The sequence below is a fragment of the Ursus americanus genome, chromosome 10 (assembly GCF_024610735.1).
Source record: "Ursus americanus isolate L20-20 chromosome 10, mUrsAme1.1.p, whole genome shotgun sequence".
NCBI lineage: Eukaryota > Metazoa > Chordata > Mammalia > Carnivora > Ursidae > Ursus > Ursus americanus.
Window position 1 is genome coordinate 29664323 of NC_142136.1, and position 13594 is coordinate 29677916.

Here is a 13594-nt window from a genome sequence, read left to right on the forward strand (position 1 = left end):
GCCTCACTGCGCGGGCAGCCTGGCTTCGAAGGCGCCATGGGAGGAGGCCGCGTCCTCCACCCGCAGGGCAACGCGCCCCCAAGTCACTCCTTGGGCGCACCCAAGTTCTCCCGTCGCCACGGCCGCTCATTTCCTTCTACCTTGAGGTCTGTCAACCAATGAGTTTGCCTCTTCACCCATAAAAGCAACTATCCGTGACAGTTCTATGGCTGGAGAGTGAGGTGAGTGTTTTGCTTCTCGGGCTTTTTCGAGGCTACTAGTAAACGTCAACAGTATCTGCCCCTCTGTCCCTCCACATTCTCTTGAGAACTTTCAGCAACACAACAACCGACTAGGGCAGCGCCACAGCTCCAGTGTTTACAGAGGCCAGTTCCGGAGGCGACCGGGCCGAGGCGGCCACGCACTCTTCTACTGCCCGGGCGGGGGAGCCGGGAAGTTTACGTCCTCCTTCCAGGCGGGGTCAGCAGGGGAGAGGGCGCCGTGACTGCGGCTCCGAAGGAAGCTCGTCTTCCGAAGCGGCCCGTCCCAGGCCCTATCCATTTTGGAGGGGAAGAAAGTTGGGCGGGAGCGGGACGGGTTCGAGCGCGGGCCCGGCGAGCTGGAGGTGGGGCGACTGGGGAGTCGGGTCCCCCCCGACGCGCGCGAGCCGGGGTGGAGCCAGGAGCCGGGCGCGGCGTCAGCGTTTAGGATGCAAATCGATTCCCCGCTCCGCCGTCCCCCCCCCTCCTCCCCGCCCGGGGGAGCAAGGCTTCGCCGCTCCGCAGCCGCCCACGCCTCCTGCGCGCCGCGGCGCCGGAGCGGGCGTCTCTACTTAAGCCGCGGGCCGGCCAAGGCCCGGCACTCGCCTGGAGCGCGCGGGTGAGGCGGGCCGAGCGCACCGGGGTTCTCGGGGGCGCACAGCAGCGCGCTCGCACTGCTGGGCTCTGCGCGGCTTGCGGCGGCGGCGGCCGGAGCGCAGGGCTGAGCCAGCGTCCGGGAAAGGCGGCGGCGGCTTCGGCGCGCGGCTCCTCTCCCTGCCACCAGCCCAGACCGGCCACCTCTTTGCCATGGCTCTGGCGGACAGCACACGTGGATTACCCAACGGGGGCGGCGGCGGAGGTGGCAGCGGCTCCTCGTCCTCCTCGGCGGAGCCGCCGCTCTTCCCCGATATCGTGGAGCTGAACGTGGGGGGCCAGGTGTATGTGACCCGGCGCTGCACGGTGGTGTCGGTGCCCGACTCGCTGCTCTGGCGCATGTTCACGCAGCAGCAGCCGCAGGAGCTGGCCCGGGACAGCAAAGGCCGCTTCTTTCTGGACCGAGACGGCTTCCTGTTCCGCTACATCCTGGATTACCTGCGGGACTTGCAGCTCGTGCTGCCCGACTATTTCCCCGAGCGCAGCCGGCTGCAGCGCGAGGCCGAGTACTTCGAGCTGCCCGAGCTCGTGCGCCGCCTCGGGGCGCCCCAGCAGCCCGGCCCCGGGCCGCCGCCGCCGCACTCGCGGCGCGGGGTGCAGAAGGAGGGCTCGCTGGGTGACGAGCTGCTGCCGCTCGGCTACGCCGAGCCCGAGCAGCAAGAGGGCTCGTCGGCTGGGGCGCCGTCGCCCACGCTGGAGCTGGCTAGCCGCAGCCCGTCCGGGGGTGCGGCGGGCCCGCTGCTCACGCCGTCCCAGTCGTTGGACGGCAGCCGGCGCTCGGGCTACATCACCATCGGCTACCGCGGCTCCTACACTATCGGGCGGGACGCGCAGGCGGACGCCAAGTTCCGGCGAGTGGCACGCATCACCGTGTGCGGCAAGACGTCGCTGGCCAAGGAGGTGTTCGGTGACACCCTGAATGAGAGCCGGGACCCGGACCGGCCTCCCGAGCGCTACACTTCGCGCTATTACCTCAAGTTCAACTTCCTGGAGCAGGCCTTCGACAAGCTGTCCGAGTCGGGCTTCCACATGGTGGCGTGCAGTTCCACGGGCACCTGCGCCTTCGCCAGCAGCACCGACCAGAGCGAGGACAAGATCTGGACCAGCTACACGGAGTACGTCTTCTGCAGGGAGTGAGCTCCCCAGACCCCCTCGCGACTCCAGCGCTCCCAGCCCCCTTCCTTCCTGCCAAGGAGAGGATTATAGATCTCCCCTCCCACCCCACGCCTTTCCATTCCCCTGTCTCCCACCTTTAGTAGCTGGGCCAGGCCCACTCACCCCCCACTTGAGAACCTGCAGCCGCAAATCTCGGCTTCTTCGTCTTCTTTGGACCCCGCTAACGGAGAGAGCCCAGATGTACCCCCCTCCAGTGCTTCCTCTGCCCCCTGACTCAAACCACCCCTCCCCTGGATTGTCCTTCAGTCTGGATCTCATGAGGAAAGTGTGGCCACAAAGTCACCAAGTACCTGGGGATGGGAGAATTGTTCAGAACCTGATGGGACCCTGTCCAGTGTGTAGAAGATTCCTTGAAATCCCCAGCCCTTTTGACTCATTCGCGGCTTAAGAGATCAGAATGAGAATACTGTCTGGGAATAGTTAATGTTTTAAAAGGGCCATTACTTAGCCTTTTGACCCTCTTGAAAGGTAGAGTTTTAGGGGGCTGGATGGAAGACTCTGGACCTGGAATTAGGATCCCGTGGAGGCAGTTCAGTGACTACAAATGAATAAAGTTTTGACAAGTTATAGGTAGAAGTAGGACAAGAATCTAGTGCTGGCACAATGAAGGATCGTATCTTTTCCGTGCACAACAAAAGGACTGCGCCTGTGGCTTAAACTTGTCGAAAGTTACCCTCGTGCGTAAGGAGGCATCCTTTCTCCTTGGCTCCAGCACCTGATGCCTAGTTCGACTGGTCGACATGGCCGCCGTTCTTGGAGAGAGGGAGCAAGAGTGCTGACGCCGACAAGGGCGAGACAGCCCAGGTCACCAAGCACTGCGGGAAGTCACCTGGCAGTGACTGTGAACGGGGCTGGGTAGTAATGCACGTTGTGGGTATTAGGAAGGCCCGTATTCTTGCAGTGAATGGCAGTAGGACCTTAGCTCGTAAGACTTGGGGGGTGGGATGGGGAGGGAGGAAGGAGGGGTGAAGGGGTGGGAAGGGAGGAGCAGACATTCATTTATTATTTGAAAGTTGCAAGTTTGTGCCATCCGTTTGAGTACACGCACATTTAAAAAATAGTACACAAAAACATGGAAAGCATTTTATAAAGATTAATAACTGATCTACTCTTATCTGGCAGTTTATTGAACTAACTGTTTTGAGTCCTAAACTTAGAAGTTGCTGATACTTACATAACCTAACCAAAGAGTTACCCAGTAGTTTTTGAACTTGTTTATTTTTTTTTGAACTTTATTTTCTTGTTGATTATAAATCCTGATTTAAAGATCTATTAACGAGCAAAATCTGTTTGATTTTGGTTACTTAAACTTAAGGTCTCTTCTTAAAAATCCTTAGTTTCTTCAAGCCCAGCCAATGTTGACTTTTGGGCAAACCCCGAAAACCTGAAAATGCCACTTCTTTCCTGCAGATTGTTTGAAATTAAGGTGGACTCTTTTTGGGTGACAGCTGCAGAGAGAGAGAAGCACCAAGGGCTGCCTGTCTGTAGATAGCTATACAATGAAATGTTTTTAAACGAAGGCAAAAAAGTACTTACAAGTGGGCTGAGCAATAAAATAGTGTTTTAGGTAAATGCAAGAGAAACAGAAGGAGACCCGGTTGCCTTATACCTTTACTCTAACACAGAATAAATTCCTAGTGCATATCCTATCTACACCTTAGGTGAAGCGAAGTGAATCCTTGTCTTTCATGCTGTGAGGCTCCTTTGGATATTCTGGGATGACGGAGAAGCCTTTCCTTTTTCATTAGTTTCAGCAGTTTCTCTGAAGTATGTTTTTAAAGATTTTGTAAGAGTCGTTTTCAGTGTTCAAATCAGTGCTATTTTTTCTTCTTTTTAAAAATGAATCTTGTACTGTATCTTACTATGTCCATAACAGATACTAAGAATTGGAACAGTTTTATTCTTAGACTCATGTGATTCAATCTGTATATACCATATATAAACATTTTACACGAATCATTTAGTTTTTTAATTCATTTACTAATGCTAAAAAATTTCCTGTATTTACCCCCGGTAACGTGCATCAGATAGTGTATATACTAAAGCAACATGTTTTCATGAGTTTCTTAGATCCTTGTCTCTGGGGACACTGGGTTAGGAAAAAATACATGATTATAAATCTGAGTTTGCTCCATACTTTTTTCCTTGGCTATTAGTTATGTATAGTAATAATTTAACTGTCCACTTAAAATCAAGGTACCTGTATTTTTACCCCACAAATTCTTTTTTTTTTTTTTTTTTTTTTAGTTGGTAAACAGATTGGAGGTCTTTTCATTGGAGTTACATTTTTAGAAAGGTAAAGTTAACTTTATGTATAAAGATTGTAATTGTAAGGGAAATGGAAGCAGAACTCCTGGAAGTTGTGTTTGCTTATATGTTGGGTGTGTTCTCAGAGTAGGTCGCGCAACAGAACTTATCTCTGTTTCAAGCCTGAAATGATTTAGCAAAGTTGCTTTCTGGACAAAAGAGTCACAGAAATTTCTCCACCTTATAGGGTGTTCTGTTAGGTCGTGTGACGAAAAGCACATGCTTGAGAACATCTTAGGACAGATCAAAGCCACTGACAGATGGCAAGACTCTGGGATTCTGATTTCCCTGTTAAATCTGCACAACTCTGGGAGTCATGGGAAACTGCTAAAGTTTTGTTTGTGCCACTCAAGTCTTATGAATTTTATCTTGTAAAACTTTGAGTTGAACAACTATTCCACTTCTTTGGGCATATAGATCTCACTTCCCCACACACCCTGACTGCCCTGCAGTGCTCCCCTACCCCTTTCATTATGTCAAAGACTGGGAATTTAAATGGTTAGAGACCGTAAACTGACTTCTTTTCCTAGGGATGACTGTCCCCTCAAAGGCTGGCATTCGAAAAAGGAAAATATTTTACTTTTAGCTCAAAGTAAAGGCTGGGTAGGAAACACATTCTGCACTGGGTGGATAATGTCACAGTGGCTGGGTGACTCAGCGTGGGCGCTTTTCGGTTCCTTCTCTTCGGTGTGCTGTGGGCCACAGACGGACCCTTAGTGGTCTACAAAGGGGGCTGGAGTGTTGATTGTCACCTCTGAGCTTGGATGGGTTATCGAGGGTCCATACGGGTAAGCCCTCCAAAGATAACCATTCAAATAACCTGGGAGAATGTCGTAAATTAGTAATTAGGACTACATGAAGCTGACCCAGTGTAGCGTGCATTTACCTATGTCATGGCTTTAATGACCGTTTGGTTCCTAAGGACAAATGAGTGACATGAGATTTAATAAATTTCATTAAAAAAAAAAAAGAATTGTTGACGGTGGTTAAAAACACAGGTACTACGTTCAGTGCTTTTGCACCAGGTGTTGGACAAGTCGCCTATTTTTTTAATACACGTACACCATGAACCATATTCAGTCTCATTTTTCAAATTGTATGTTGTGAAAAATATTCCTTGGAGGTGTGAGACTTAGAAAATTTTTTTCCCTTTCAGTACTGTTTTTGTTCTTGTGTTTCTTTTTGGTGGTGGTGGTGGGGTTTTTTTGTTTTTTGTTTTTTTGGGGTTTTTTTTGGCATTGATTGCAAAGTGAAAAGTTGTAATACTAGCTAAAATTTTCTTCTCTTTCAAACCAGATCCATATATGGGGCCTGTTGCTTCTCTGAGGAAATGCATAATTTGAATTCTCAGACAAAAATGGGTGACTGGCAATACTCATAACATATTCCAATTTTTATTGGAATTTTCCATGGAATGTTATTACATTGAAGCCATGTAAGGTGAATCTTTGGTAATTTTTTACTTTTTAAATTATGGTAAATTCTAATATTCAAAACATTTTGTACTCCACATGAAAAATGCTAAATTACAGTGCAAGTATTTAGAAAAGTATTGACTGGAGGGGTTAAATTCTGTACGAACTTCTTTTATAGTCTGAATCATAAGTACTTTACTCAATTGACTTAAATTTCTAATATAGTAAACTGAATATTTTTTATTGTAAACTTAGAGTAAATCCTTTGGAATTTCTTTTGTTTTTTCCTTATGATAACTCATTTAAAAACTGAATTAGTTTTCTTAGATGACCTAAGTCTGTCTCTTGAGAATAAATAAAATACTCTTGGGTTTTCAGTGGCTGTGGTACCGGATATAGGGTTTCCTAGAGCCAGAAACAAGTTATGTTGAAGTTAACTTTTCTTTGTCATAATTTTGGACAATAAAAATCTTAAAGATCTTTGAATTTGAAGATTTAGATTCTCTACTGGGGCCCTTGAAACTTAGGTGGAAGAAATCCAAGCAGACTATTTACATTAGAATTTAATCTTGTGTGGTAGGAAGATGAATAGTTGACCAAGAATTCTTGTCACCTTATACATTTTGTGGTTTTTTTCCCCCCTAGGCCAAGTTTTTTGTATTTTAAATGTATTTTGAGGTATGTGAACATTAATTGTAATGTAAACTATTATACAACTGTCTTTGTGACTTTATAGGCAGGTGAATTTTGCCATTACTATTGAATACGAATGATGATAATTCATTTGTGACCACTCACACATCATCAGTGACATTTAATGACAAAAGTTTTAAGACGTCCATTGAGGATGTTAATTTTGAAGACATAAATTATATGTTATTTACATTTTCCCCTATATCCGAAAAACTCATCTCTGCCAAACAATGTAAGATTCCCACAGAGCTCTCTGGGATTATGCAATTGTTGAAAACATTATATGCTAAATGATACTTATCACTGAGCCATTTTCTCAAAATAGAAGGGGAAAGGAAAAAAATCATAACAATTATCAGACTTTTCTAATGAAACAGAAAGCCAAGAAAAAAAAATCTCTATTTTAAAAAAGACAATTCAGATGTGCCCAAACTTTAAGTGAGAATTTCTTCAACCATCTGAATGCTCTAGAGATTTTCGTTCTCCCTGTTCACAACCAGTTGTATAATAGACCTACTCGATACTGTTTTCCTCCCTGTGTGTGAAGTAATGAATCATTGATTATTGACTTGTTATGTATTCTATTAAACACTAAAGAATAAAACATTCACTCCTTTAATTATTCCTTTTGGCTCCTGGGTATGGATTGGCTTGAACACTGGTCTGATTTCATTTAAGGGGTTAAGTACTGGGAATGAAAGCTTTCCAAGTTGTTGTGGGGCTGAGGATGAGCGTGACGCCATCAGAAGACCTCCTCACTGTGTAATTGGCCAGCTTGTCCAGGAGTGAACAGGCTCTTCCCCCAGAGTTTATTGTCAAGAATGCCTATTGTCAAAGTGGATTGGTACTCAGTGTAGAGGAAGAGTCCTTCACATTTTCTTCGACCTCAGTCTTAGCAGCATATGCAAATTGTTTTGAACATGGGGAGTGAAGGTAGAGATGCCTTTTAAAGTTTGTAGGGGGGGGCCTGGGTGGCTCAGTCTGTTAAGCAGCTGACTCCTGATCTCAGCTCCGGTCATGATCTTTGCATCCTGAGATCAAGCCCTGTGTTGGGATCTACACTGGGTATGGAGTCTGCTTAAGATTCTCTCTCTCTCTCTCTCTCTGCCCCTCCCTGGCTCACACTTGCACACTCTCTCTCTTGCTCTCAAAAATAAAAAAAATAAGTAAAAGAGTTCCTAGGGAAAAGAAATAGAAACTTTGAGACATGCCTTAATTGAAAGTACAATTCATGAAGATAAATTTCCAAAGAGTGTTGGGAGAGGATCTGCATTTTTATGATAGGGTCTCTTTCCTGCATCCTCTCCATCATTGGTGACTCTCCTCTTGAAAGAAAGCACAGCGCCTTCCAGACTGAGAAACCAGCCACGCTGCAGGCAGTGGCAGCCGCCTGGTCTGCTGGGCTGTGGCACCGGAAGCCAGGAGTGGCGCGTGGAGAGTGAGCCAGGCTTCGCCCTTCCTCTTTGCTTTTGCCTTTACTTCCTCTAGATAGCTTTTGTTTTGAAAGTGTGTGTGTTTTATGTACAAATACATAAACAATTCGGTTTTTGAAAAGTTTATGTGAAAAATTTAAGCAATAGAATTTTTGTGTATAATAAGTCAATCTCCCTCCTCCAGTAACCCCTGGAGGGTTTTTCCCCCCAGGGCGCACCACTGGTGTGTTTTTACAGAGATATTCTATTTTTAATAAATATATATGTTCCTCCCTTTTTTATAGTCAGTGGGAATTATACCGATCCCGTGCCCTGCTTTCTTCTTTGAACCACACATTCTGGAGCGCTTGCAGTGCATGGGTGGACGTGTAGCAATGATCTCCCTTATTTTACTTGATAGTTACGTGATATTGTGCATGACGGGTCATTGTCGAGATGTGCTGTCATTTATTTCACCAGTCCTTTCTTAGTGGGCATTTAAGTTTTCAGGTTTTTTATTTCTACTCCAAAGAGTGCTGTGTTGAACATCTTTTCACTTATATGCAAATATATGAGGCTTTTTTTTTGTATGAAGTGATGCCAAGAGAGAAATCACCTGTAGGCACTATTTTCTTCTGTAGAGGCCACAGAAATGGTCGGATTCACTGGGAGCTCTCAAGGGAATGGGGATATTGGTGGGTGGAGTCACTCTAGAATCATTAGATAGACACGTATGACGTTTTATGTGGCTTTCAGACTGAGGACAAGTCCTCCCTTCCATGTCCTCCATTTTTTCTATTTCTGAAGGTCATCCTTGTTCCATTTTTATTCTAGGGGTTTTTTTTCCCCACCATGAATTTTGGCTAACAGTTGTTTTTTAGGAATATAGTATAGAAAGAGGAGCCACAATGTCATAATGTATTCTCTGGGGAGAGTTGGAAAAGGATGGGAAGCTATAGAATAAATATGGGGCTTTCCTGGAATATCAGTTGGACTAACTGAAATGTGTATCTGTGAGTTGGGAAATTAAGTCATTTAACTGACAGGTAATTTACCAAAAAATCTGTTTCATTTTATGGAAAAAATGATAAGTTTACAAGAACTTCAAAGACAGAACCTTAAACATTAAAGATGTTCTGAACTTAAAAAAAAAAAAAAGATATTCTGAACTTGTAGAATCTTAGGGACAGTTCGCCTTCCGCTGTCATTAACAACTTGGTGCTAGGGTTGAGAACTTCTGCCGGTATATGCTGGGCTTGTTTCTTGATGAGTAGTTTAGAGAAAATGGTAACCTCTTTTTTTTTTTTTTAAAGATTTTATTTATTCATTTGAGAGAGAGAGAGTGCGCGCGCACACAAGTGGGGGAGGGGCAGAGGGAGAAGCCGACTCCTTGCTGAACCAGGAGCCTGATGTGGGGCTCCATCCCAGTACCTGGAGATCACGACCTGAACCAAAGGGAGACACTTAACCATCTGAGAGCCACCCAGGTGCCCAAAATGTTAACCTCTTAAGTTCTCAGGTGTATTCTGCTCATATAAGAAGTTTCAAGGTCAGTGTCCCTTTGGGGCCAAAATGTACCTCTTTTTTCCAATCACAGATCCCCCTAAGTGTGGCCTATGGGGCGAGGTAGAAAGGCATTCAGGGACTACTTTAGGCCATTAATTCTTAGCTTGGCTGCTGCAACTTTTCCCCATGTACAGCCATCCAGCATTCATTCATTTATTCCAGATCTCTTGAGTACCCACTATGTGCCAGACTGTGCCAATATGATGAGTAATGTGCCGGAATGAGTGAGCACTGAGCATTAGAAGGGAGCCAAATAATAACAAAATAGCTTGAAGGTGCAGTGCTAGGATAGTCTGAGTAATTGCTGGAGAAAGAAAGGGGGTACCTGACTCAGCCTTAGGCTTCCTGGAGGAGGAGGTGCCAGAACGGAAGCTTAAAGGTAAAAAAGAGAAAGGGAAGGGGCCTTCTAAGCACAGGGCCAGCTTTGGGAGGAAAGACCTGAACACAGTGAAAACCAGAACCTCCTGGGGAAAAAAAAAAGCCCTCTGCCCCCATAAAGCAAAAACAAAAACACAACCAGCCAACCAACAAAAAGCTGGAGTTTAGTGAGAGCCAGATCAGGGTGAACCTCATATGCTGTGTTAAAAGATAGAGATGTTGGTTAATTCTTAGTGTATACTGAAAAATTTTAAACAAGGTGTGAAATAATAAAAAATAATGCCACTTTTTCAAAGACCGCTGGGAGCTCCGTGGAGGATGGTGTGATGGGCCTAGGGAGTTGGAAGCCAGTTAGGCAGCTGTGTAGGGGGTCAGGTTTATGTACATTAAGCCACATGCAGAGCACGTGGCTGCAAGAGTGGGCAAGGTTTTGTTTACTTTTCTCCTCCCTTTAAACCTCTCAGGCCACACAGTTTTCTATGAGATTTACTTGCATTATATTGGGAGCACCACGTTTGAATGAGGAATTCTTCTGTTAATCCCCAGATCTGAGAATCATATAATGGAGTCTTTGAGAGATCTGATTATTTAGTAGGCACTTTATTGAGCACCTGTTATAGGACATCAAGAACTCTGAAACACCAGCTCATCCTTTCAGCTTCAGCAGTCATTCACTGAGTCCCTAATATATTTGACACACAGCGATCTCCTTTCAGGTGTGTTTTCTTTACGTTCAACAGTGGAGAGCAAAATGGTAGACTGACACCACCAGAAATCATGGAAGACTTAGCACTATTGAGCCTTATACACTTTGCACATTTGTGGAGTTTTATGAACACTACCTTTCCCCCACAATTCTTTTAAATACACTTAATAGCTACTAAGAATGATTTCTGCCCCTGTTTTTCAAATATTTTATTTATTTATTTGACAGAGAGAGCACAACAGAGGGAGGGGCAGAGGGAGAAGGAGAAGCAGGCTCCTCACTGAGCAGGGAACCCAATGTGGGGCTCAATCCCAGGACCCTGGGATTATGACCAGAGCCAAAGGCAAATGCTTAACTGACTGAGCCACCCAGGAGCCCTTCCCCCTGTTTTTCAAAGGGAAAAAGATGAACCACAGCATTGCTGAGCCAGAGGTAGTATGAGAATCGGGATGGGGAGAGGACGCCCAAGGTGGAAGGTGTCCCTTGGACACCGAAGGGGCTTGGGGTAAGGGACCTCCTAGATTGAGTGGGGGTCCCATTTCCCTGGTCTTGCCTTTACATGGGTGGAGGAGGAGAGGACTAAGGAGAAGAGGACTGTTGCTCTTGGTCATAATGGAGAAATGATGACCTTTCCAACCTGACTGAAGATATGTTGTCTTTTTATTCATTGACATGCAAAACTGTAGTGCAAGTAAAATAAAAGCATAAGAACAAGAAAAAAAAGATGAAGCACAGTAATGACAGATTCTAAAATTAGTTATTTGGACTTCCCCTTTGTTTTAGTAACAGACAACATTTCCCAAGTGATTTACAAATTGTTCCTCATTAATTCATTCTCTCTCTCCATTCCACTACTTTCCAAGTGGGTGAGTGGGAGAATCTAAGGTTAGAACAAGCTCTCTTTTCTGTATATAGAAGGAAAAGGGCAGTAGAAGTATCTTCTTGTTCAGCCTTTATCTGTCTTTGAAAAGCATTGAATGAAATCACACAGTTTCCAGCGAGAGGAATGTGAAGGACATTGACGGGGAGGTAGGCTCCCTGGTGACTTGTGCTGCTTGCTTCTACTTTATGGTGTGGTTTTAATCTTCACTCAGCCTTGACATTGATTTACCCACTTATGGGGGGTGTGGGGGGACATTTATTTCTTTATATTTGCCTCAGGGCTTAACACAGTACCTAGCCCATAACAGGTCATCAATAAAAGTTTGTTGAATAAATGAATGAATGCTCATGTTAATTCATTCTTTTTTAGGCATTAGGGAGATAAAAAAACGAACTTAAAATTTGGCCTTTACTTTTTTTGGTAACACTACTAAGAATCAATAATCTTTATACATATGTATTTTTTGAGAAATTATAACTGTAGTTTCATAAATAAATAAATAGAAATGACTATCCTTCTATCTGACTTGAAAGTCACAGAGATTACAAAAGGACCTAAACTAATGTGGGTATTTTTTCTGAATAGTTATTAGATGGCAGCTGCTCCAAAACCCCAAATCTTGACAGTGTTTCCATTTTATGGTGGAAGTCAAGTTCACCGAGAGCCATGTTAATAGGCTTTCCTCCAGGGCTATTATTTATTACGAAGTTTTGAAAATCTTAACTAGAAAGTTTCAAGAGGTGACTCTTAAGAATTGCAGGAAAGCAATCTGACCTCCCTGGAACACTGGAGTATACTGTTCCAGACATTCTTCTAGTGAGGGCTGTGGGTTTTTTAAATGACAGTTGCAAGGACTTAAAAAAAAATAAATGATCTGTGCCGTGATGCTGTGACCTTACAATTCTGCTCAGAACCACGTGTGTTCCAGGCATTAAGTACTTTCCATGAGCTCATGTCAGAGCCATTGCTATTAGGTCAAAGTTTTGCCTGCTCGATCTGGGAGTATTACTTTTAAAATATAAGTAAGAAACAGCAGCAATGCTATGGCCTGGATGTTTGTGTCCCCCCAAAATTCGTATGTTGAAATCCTGACCCCCGATGTGATGGTGTTCAGAGGTGGGGCCTTTGGGAGGTGACTAGTTTGTGAGGGGGGGGACCCACAAGAATGGGATCAGTGCCCTCATACAGGAGACCCCAGAGAACAACCTTGCCTTTTCTGCCGTGTGAGGACACAACGGGAAGGTGGCTGTCTATGAACCAGAAAGTGGCCTCTCATCAGACACTAAATCTGCCAGCGCCTTGATCTTGGACGTCCCCGCCTCCAGAACTGTGAGAAATAAATGTTTGTTATTTAAGCCCCCGCAGTCTAGGTATTTTTGTTACAGCAGCCCGAACTATGACAAAGCACAGTGAAGCTTTACTATATTGTTGTATTTGTCCTCTGGAATGTAGTCTCCTTCTCCCATTATCTTAGAAGAATTCGCAAAACAAGTTTCATGTTATTATCACCGTATAGTTTAATTGTAGGTTTGAGTCAATTTGGGGTTAAGTAAGAAAATCAATGCTTCGTTTTAGTTTCTGGATCTAACAGATGAAGAGAGTCTTTGGGGCTTGAATCCTTTGACATTTGTCTTTGATCCCCTCTACTCTATGACATAACTGATAAATCTGCCAGCAACTTCTGGTTAAGAGGACGGTATTAACTCACTTAGTTACAGCAAATTAAACAAATGAGCATTAACTAAGAAAGAGCAGAGGGAAGGAAGTCATTTCTTTAAAAATGTTGAAGCTAGAATTGCCACACGCTGTAGTGAGAAACTATGGAAAACTCACTTTTGTAATTGTGATATGCAGTTTCCTTATCGAAATTTTAAAGCCAGGGCTACAGTGCGATGAGGATGATTGTTATTGGTTCTGTGAAAGACATGGATCTTGCAGAATGCTTAGTGATTACCAATGCCATCCACTTCAGTCTTTTGTCTCTCAGAAAATGAGAGTCTGCAGTTCTAGTATAAAAATCAATGTAGAAATGTTTTCCTCAACCCAAAGTTTGGAGTTTTGTGATAGTGGGGTAGTATGTTATGTTCCAAAGAAGTTGCCATAGCCTTTATAAGAGAAGTATAGCTAAAATAAACGTTATTAATAAAGTTACGGCTATGGGAAGC

General features: G+C 44.6%; 1 protein-coding gene and 1 long non-coding RNA gene across 2 annotated transcripts in view; both read left to right on the forward strand.

Annotated features, from left to right (window-relative positions):
• Positions 1-13594, forward strand: part of LOC123801171 (uncharacterized) — a 140860-nt gene continuing 127266 nt past the window's right edge. Inside the window, exon 1 of the long non-coding RNA XR_015725922.1 lies at positions 1-221. This is a non-coding gene — a long non-coding RNA (uncharacterized LOC123801171). The remainder of the gene's footprint in view (positions 222-13594) is intronic.
• On the forward strand, positions 828-7108 carry KCTD12 (potassium channel tetramerization domain containing 12). The gene has a single exon (XM_045811131.2). It carries the CDS (start codon positions 1047-1049, stop codon positions 2028-2030), a length of 984 nt encoding a protein of 327 aa, XP_045667087.1. The 5' UTR covers positions 828-1046; the 3' UTR covers positions 2031-7108.

Coding starts and splice junctions, on each gene's coding strand:
- KCTD12 (XM_045811131.2), top strand. CDS start 1,047: ATGGCTCTGGCGGACAGCACACGTGGATTACCCAACGGGGGCGGCGGC.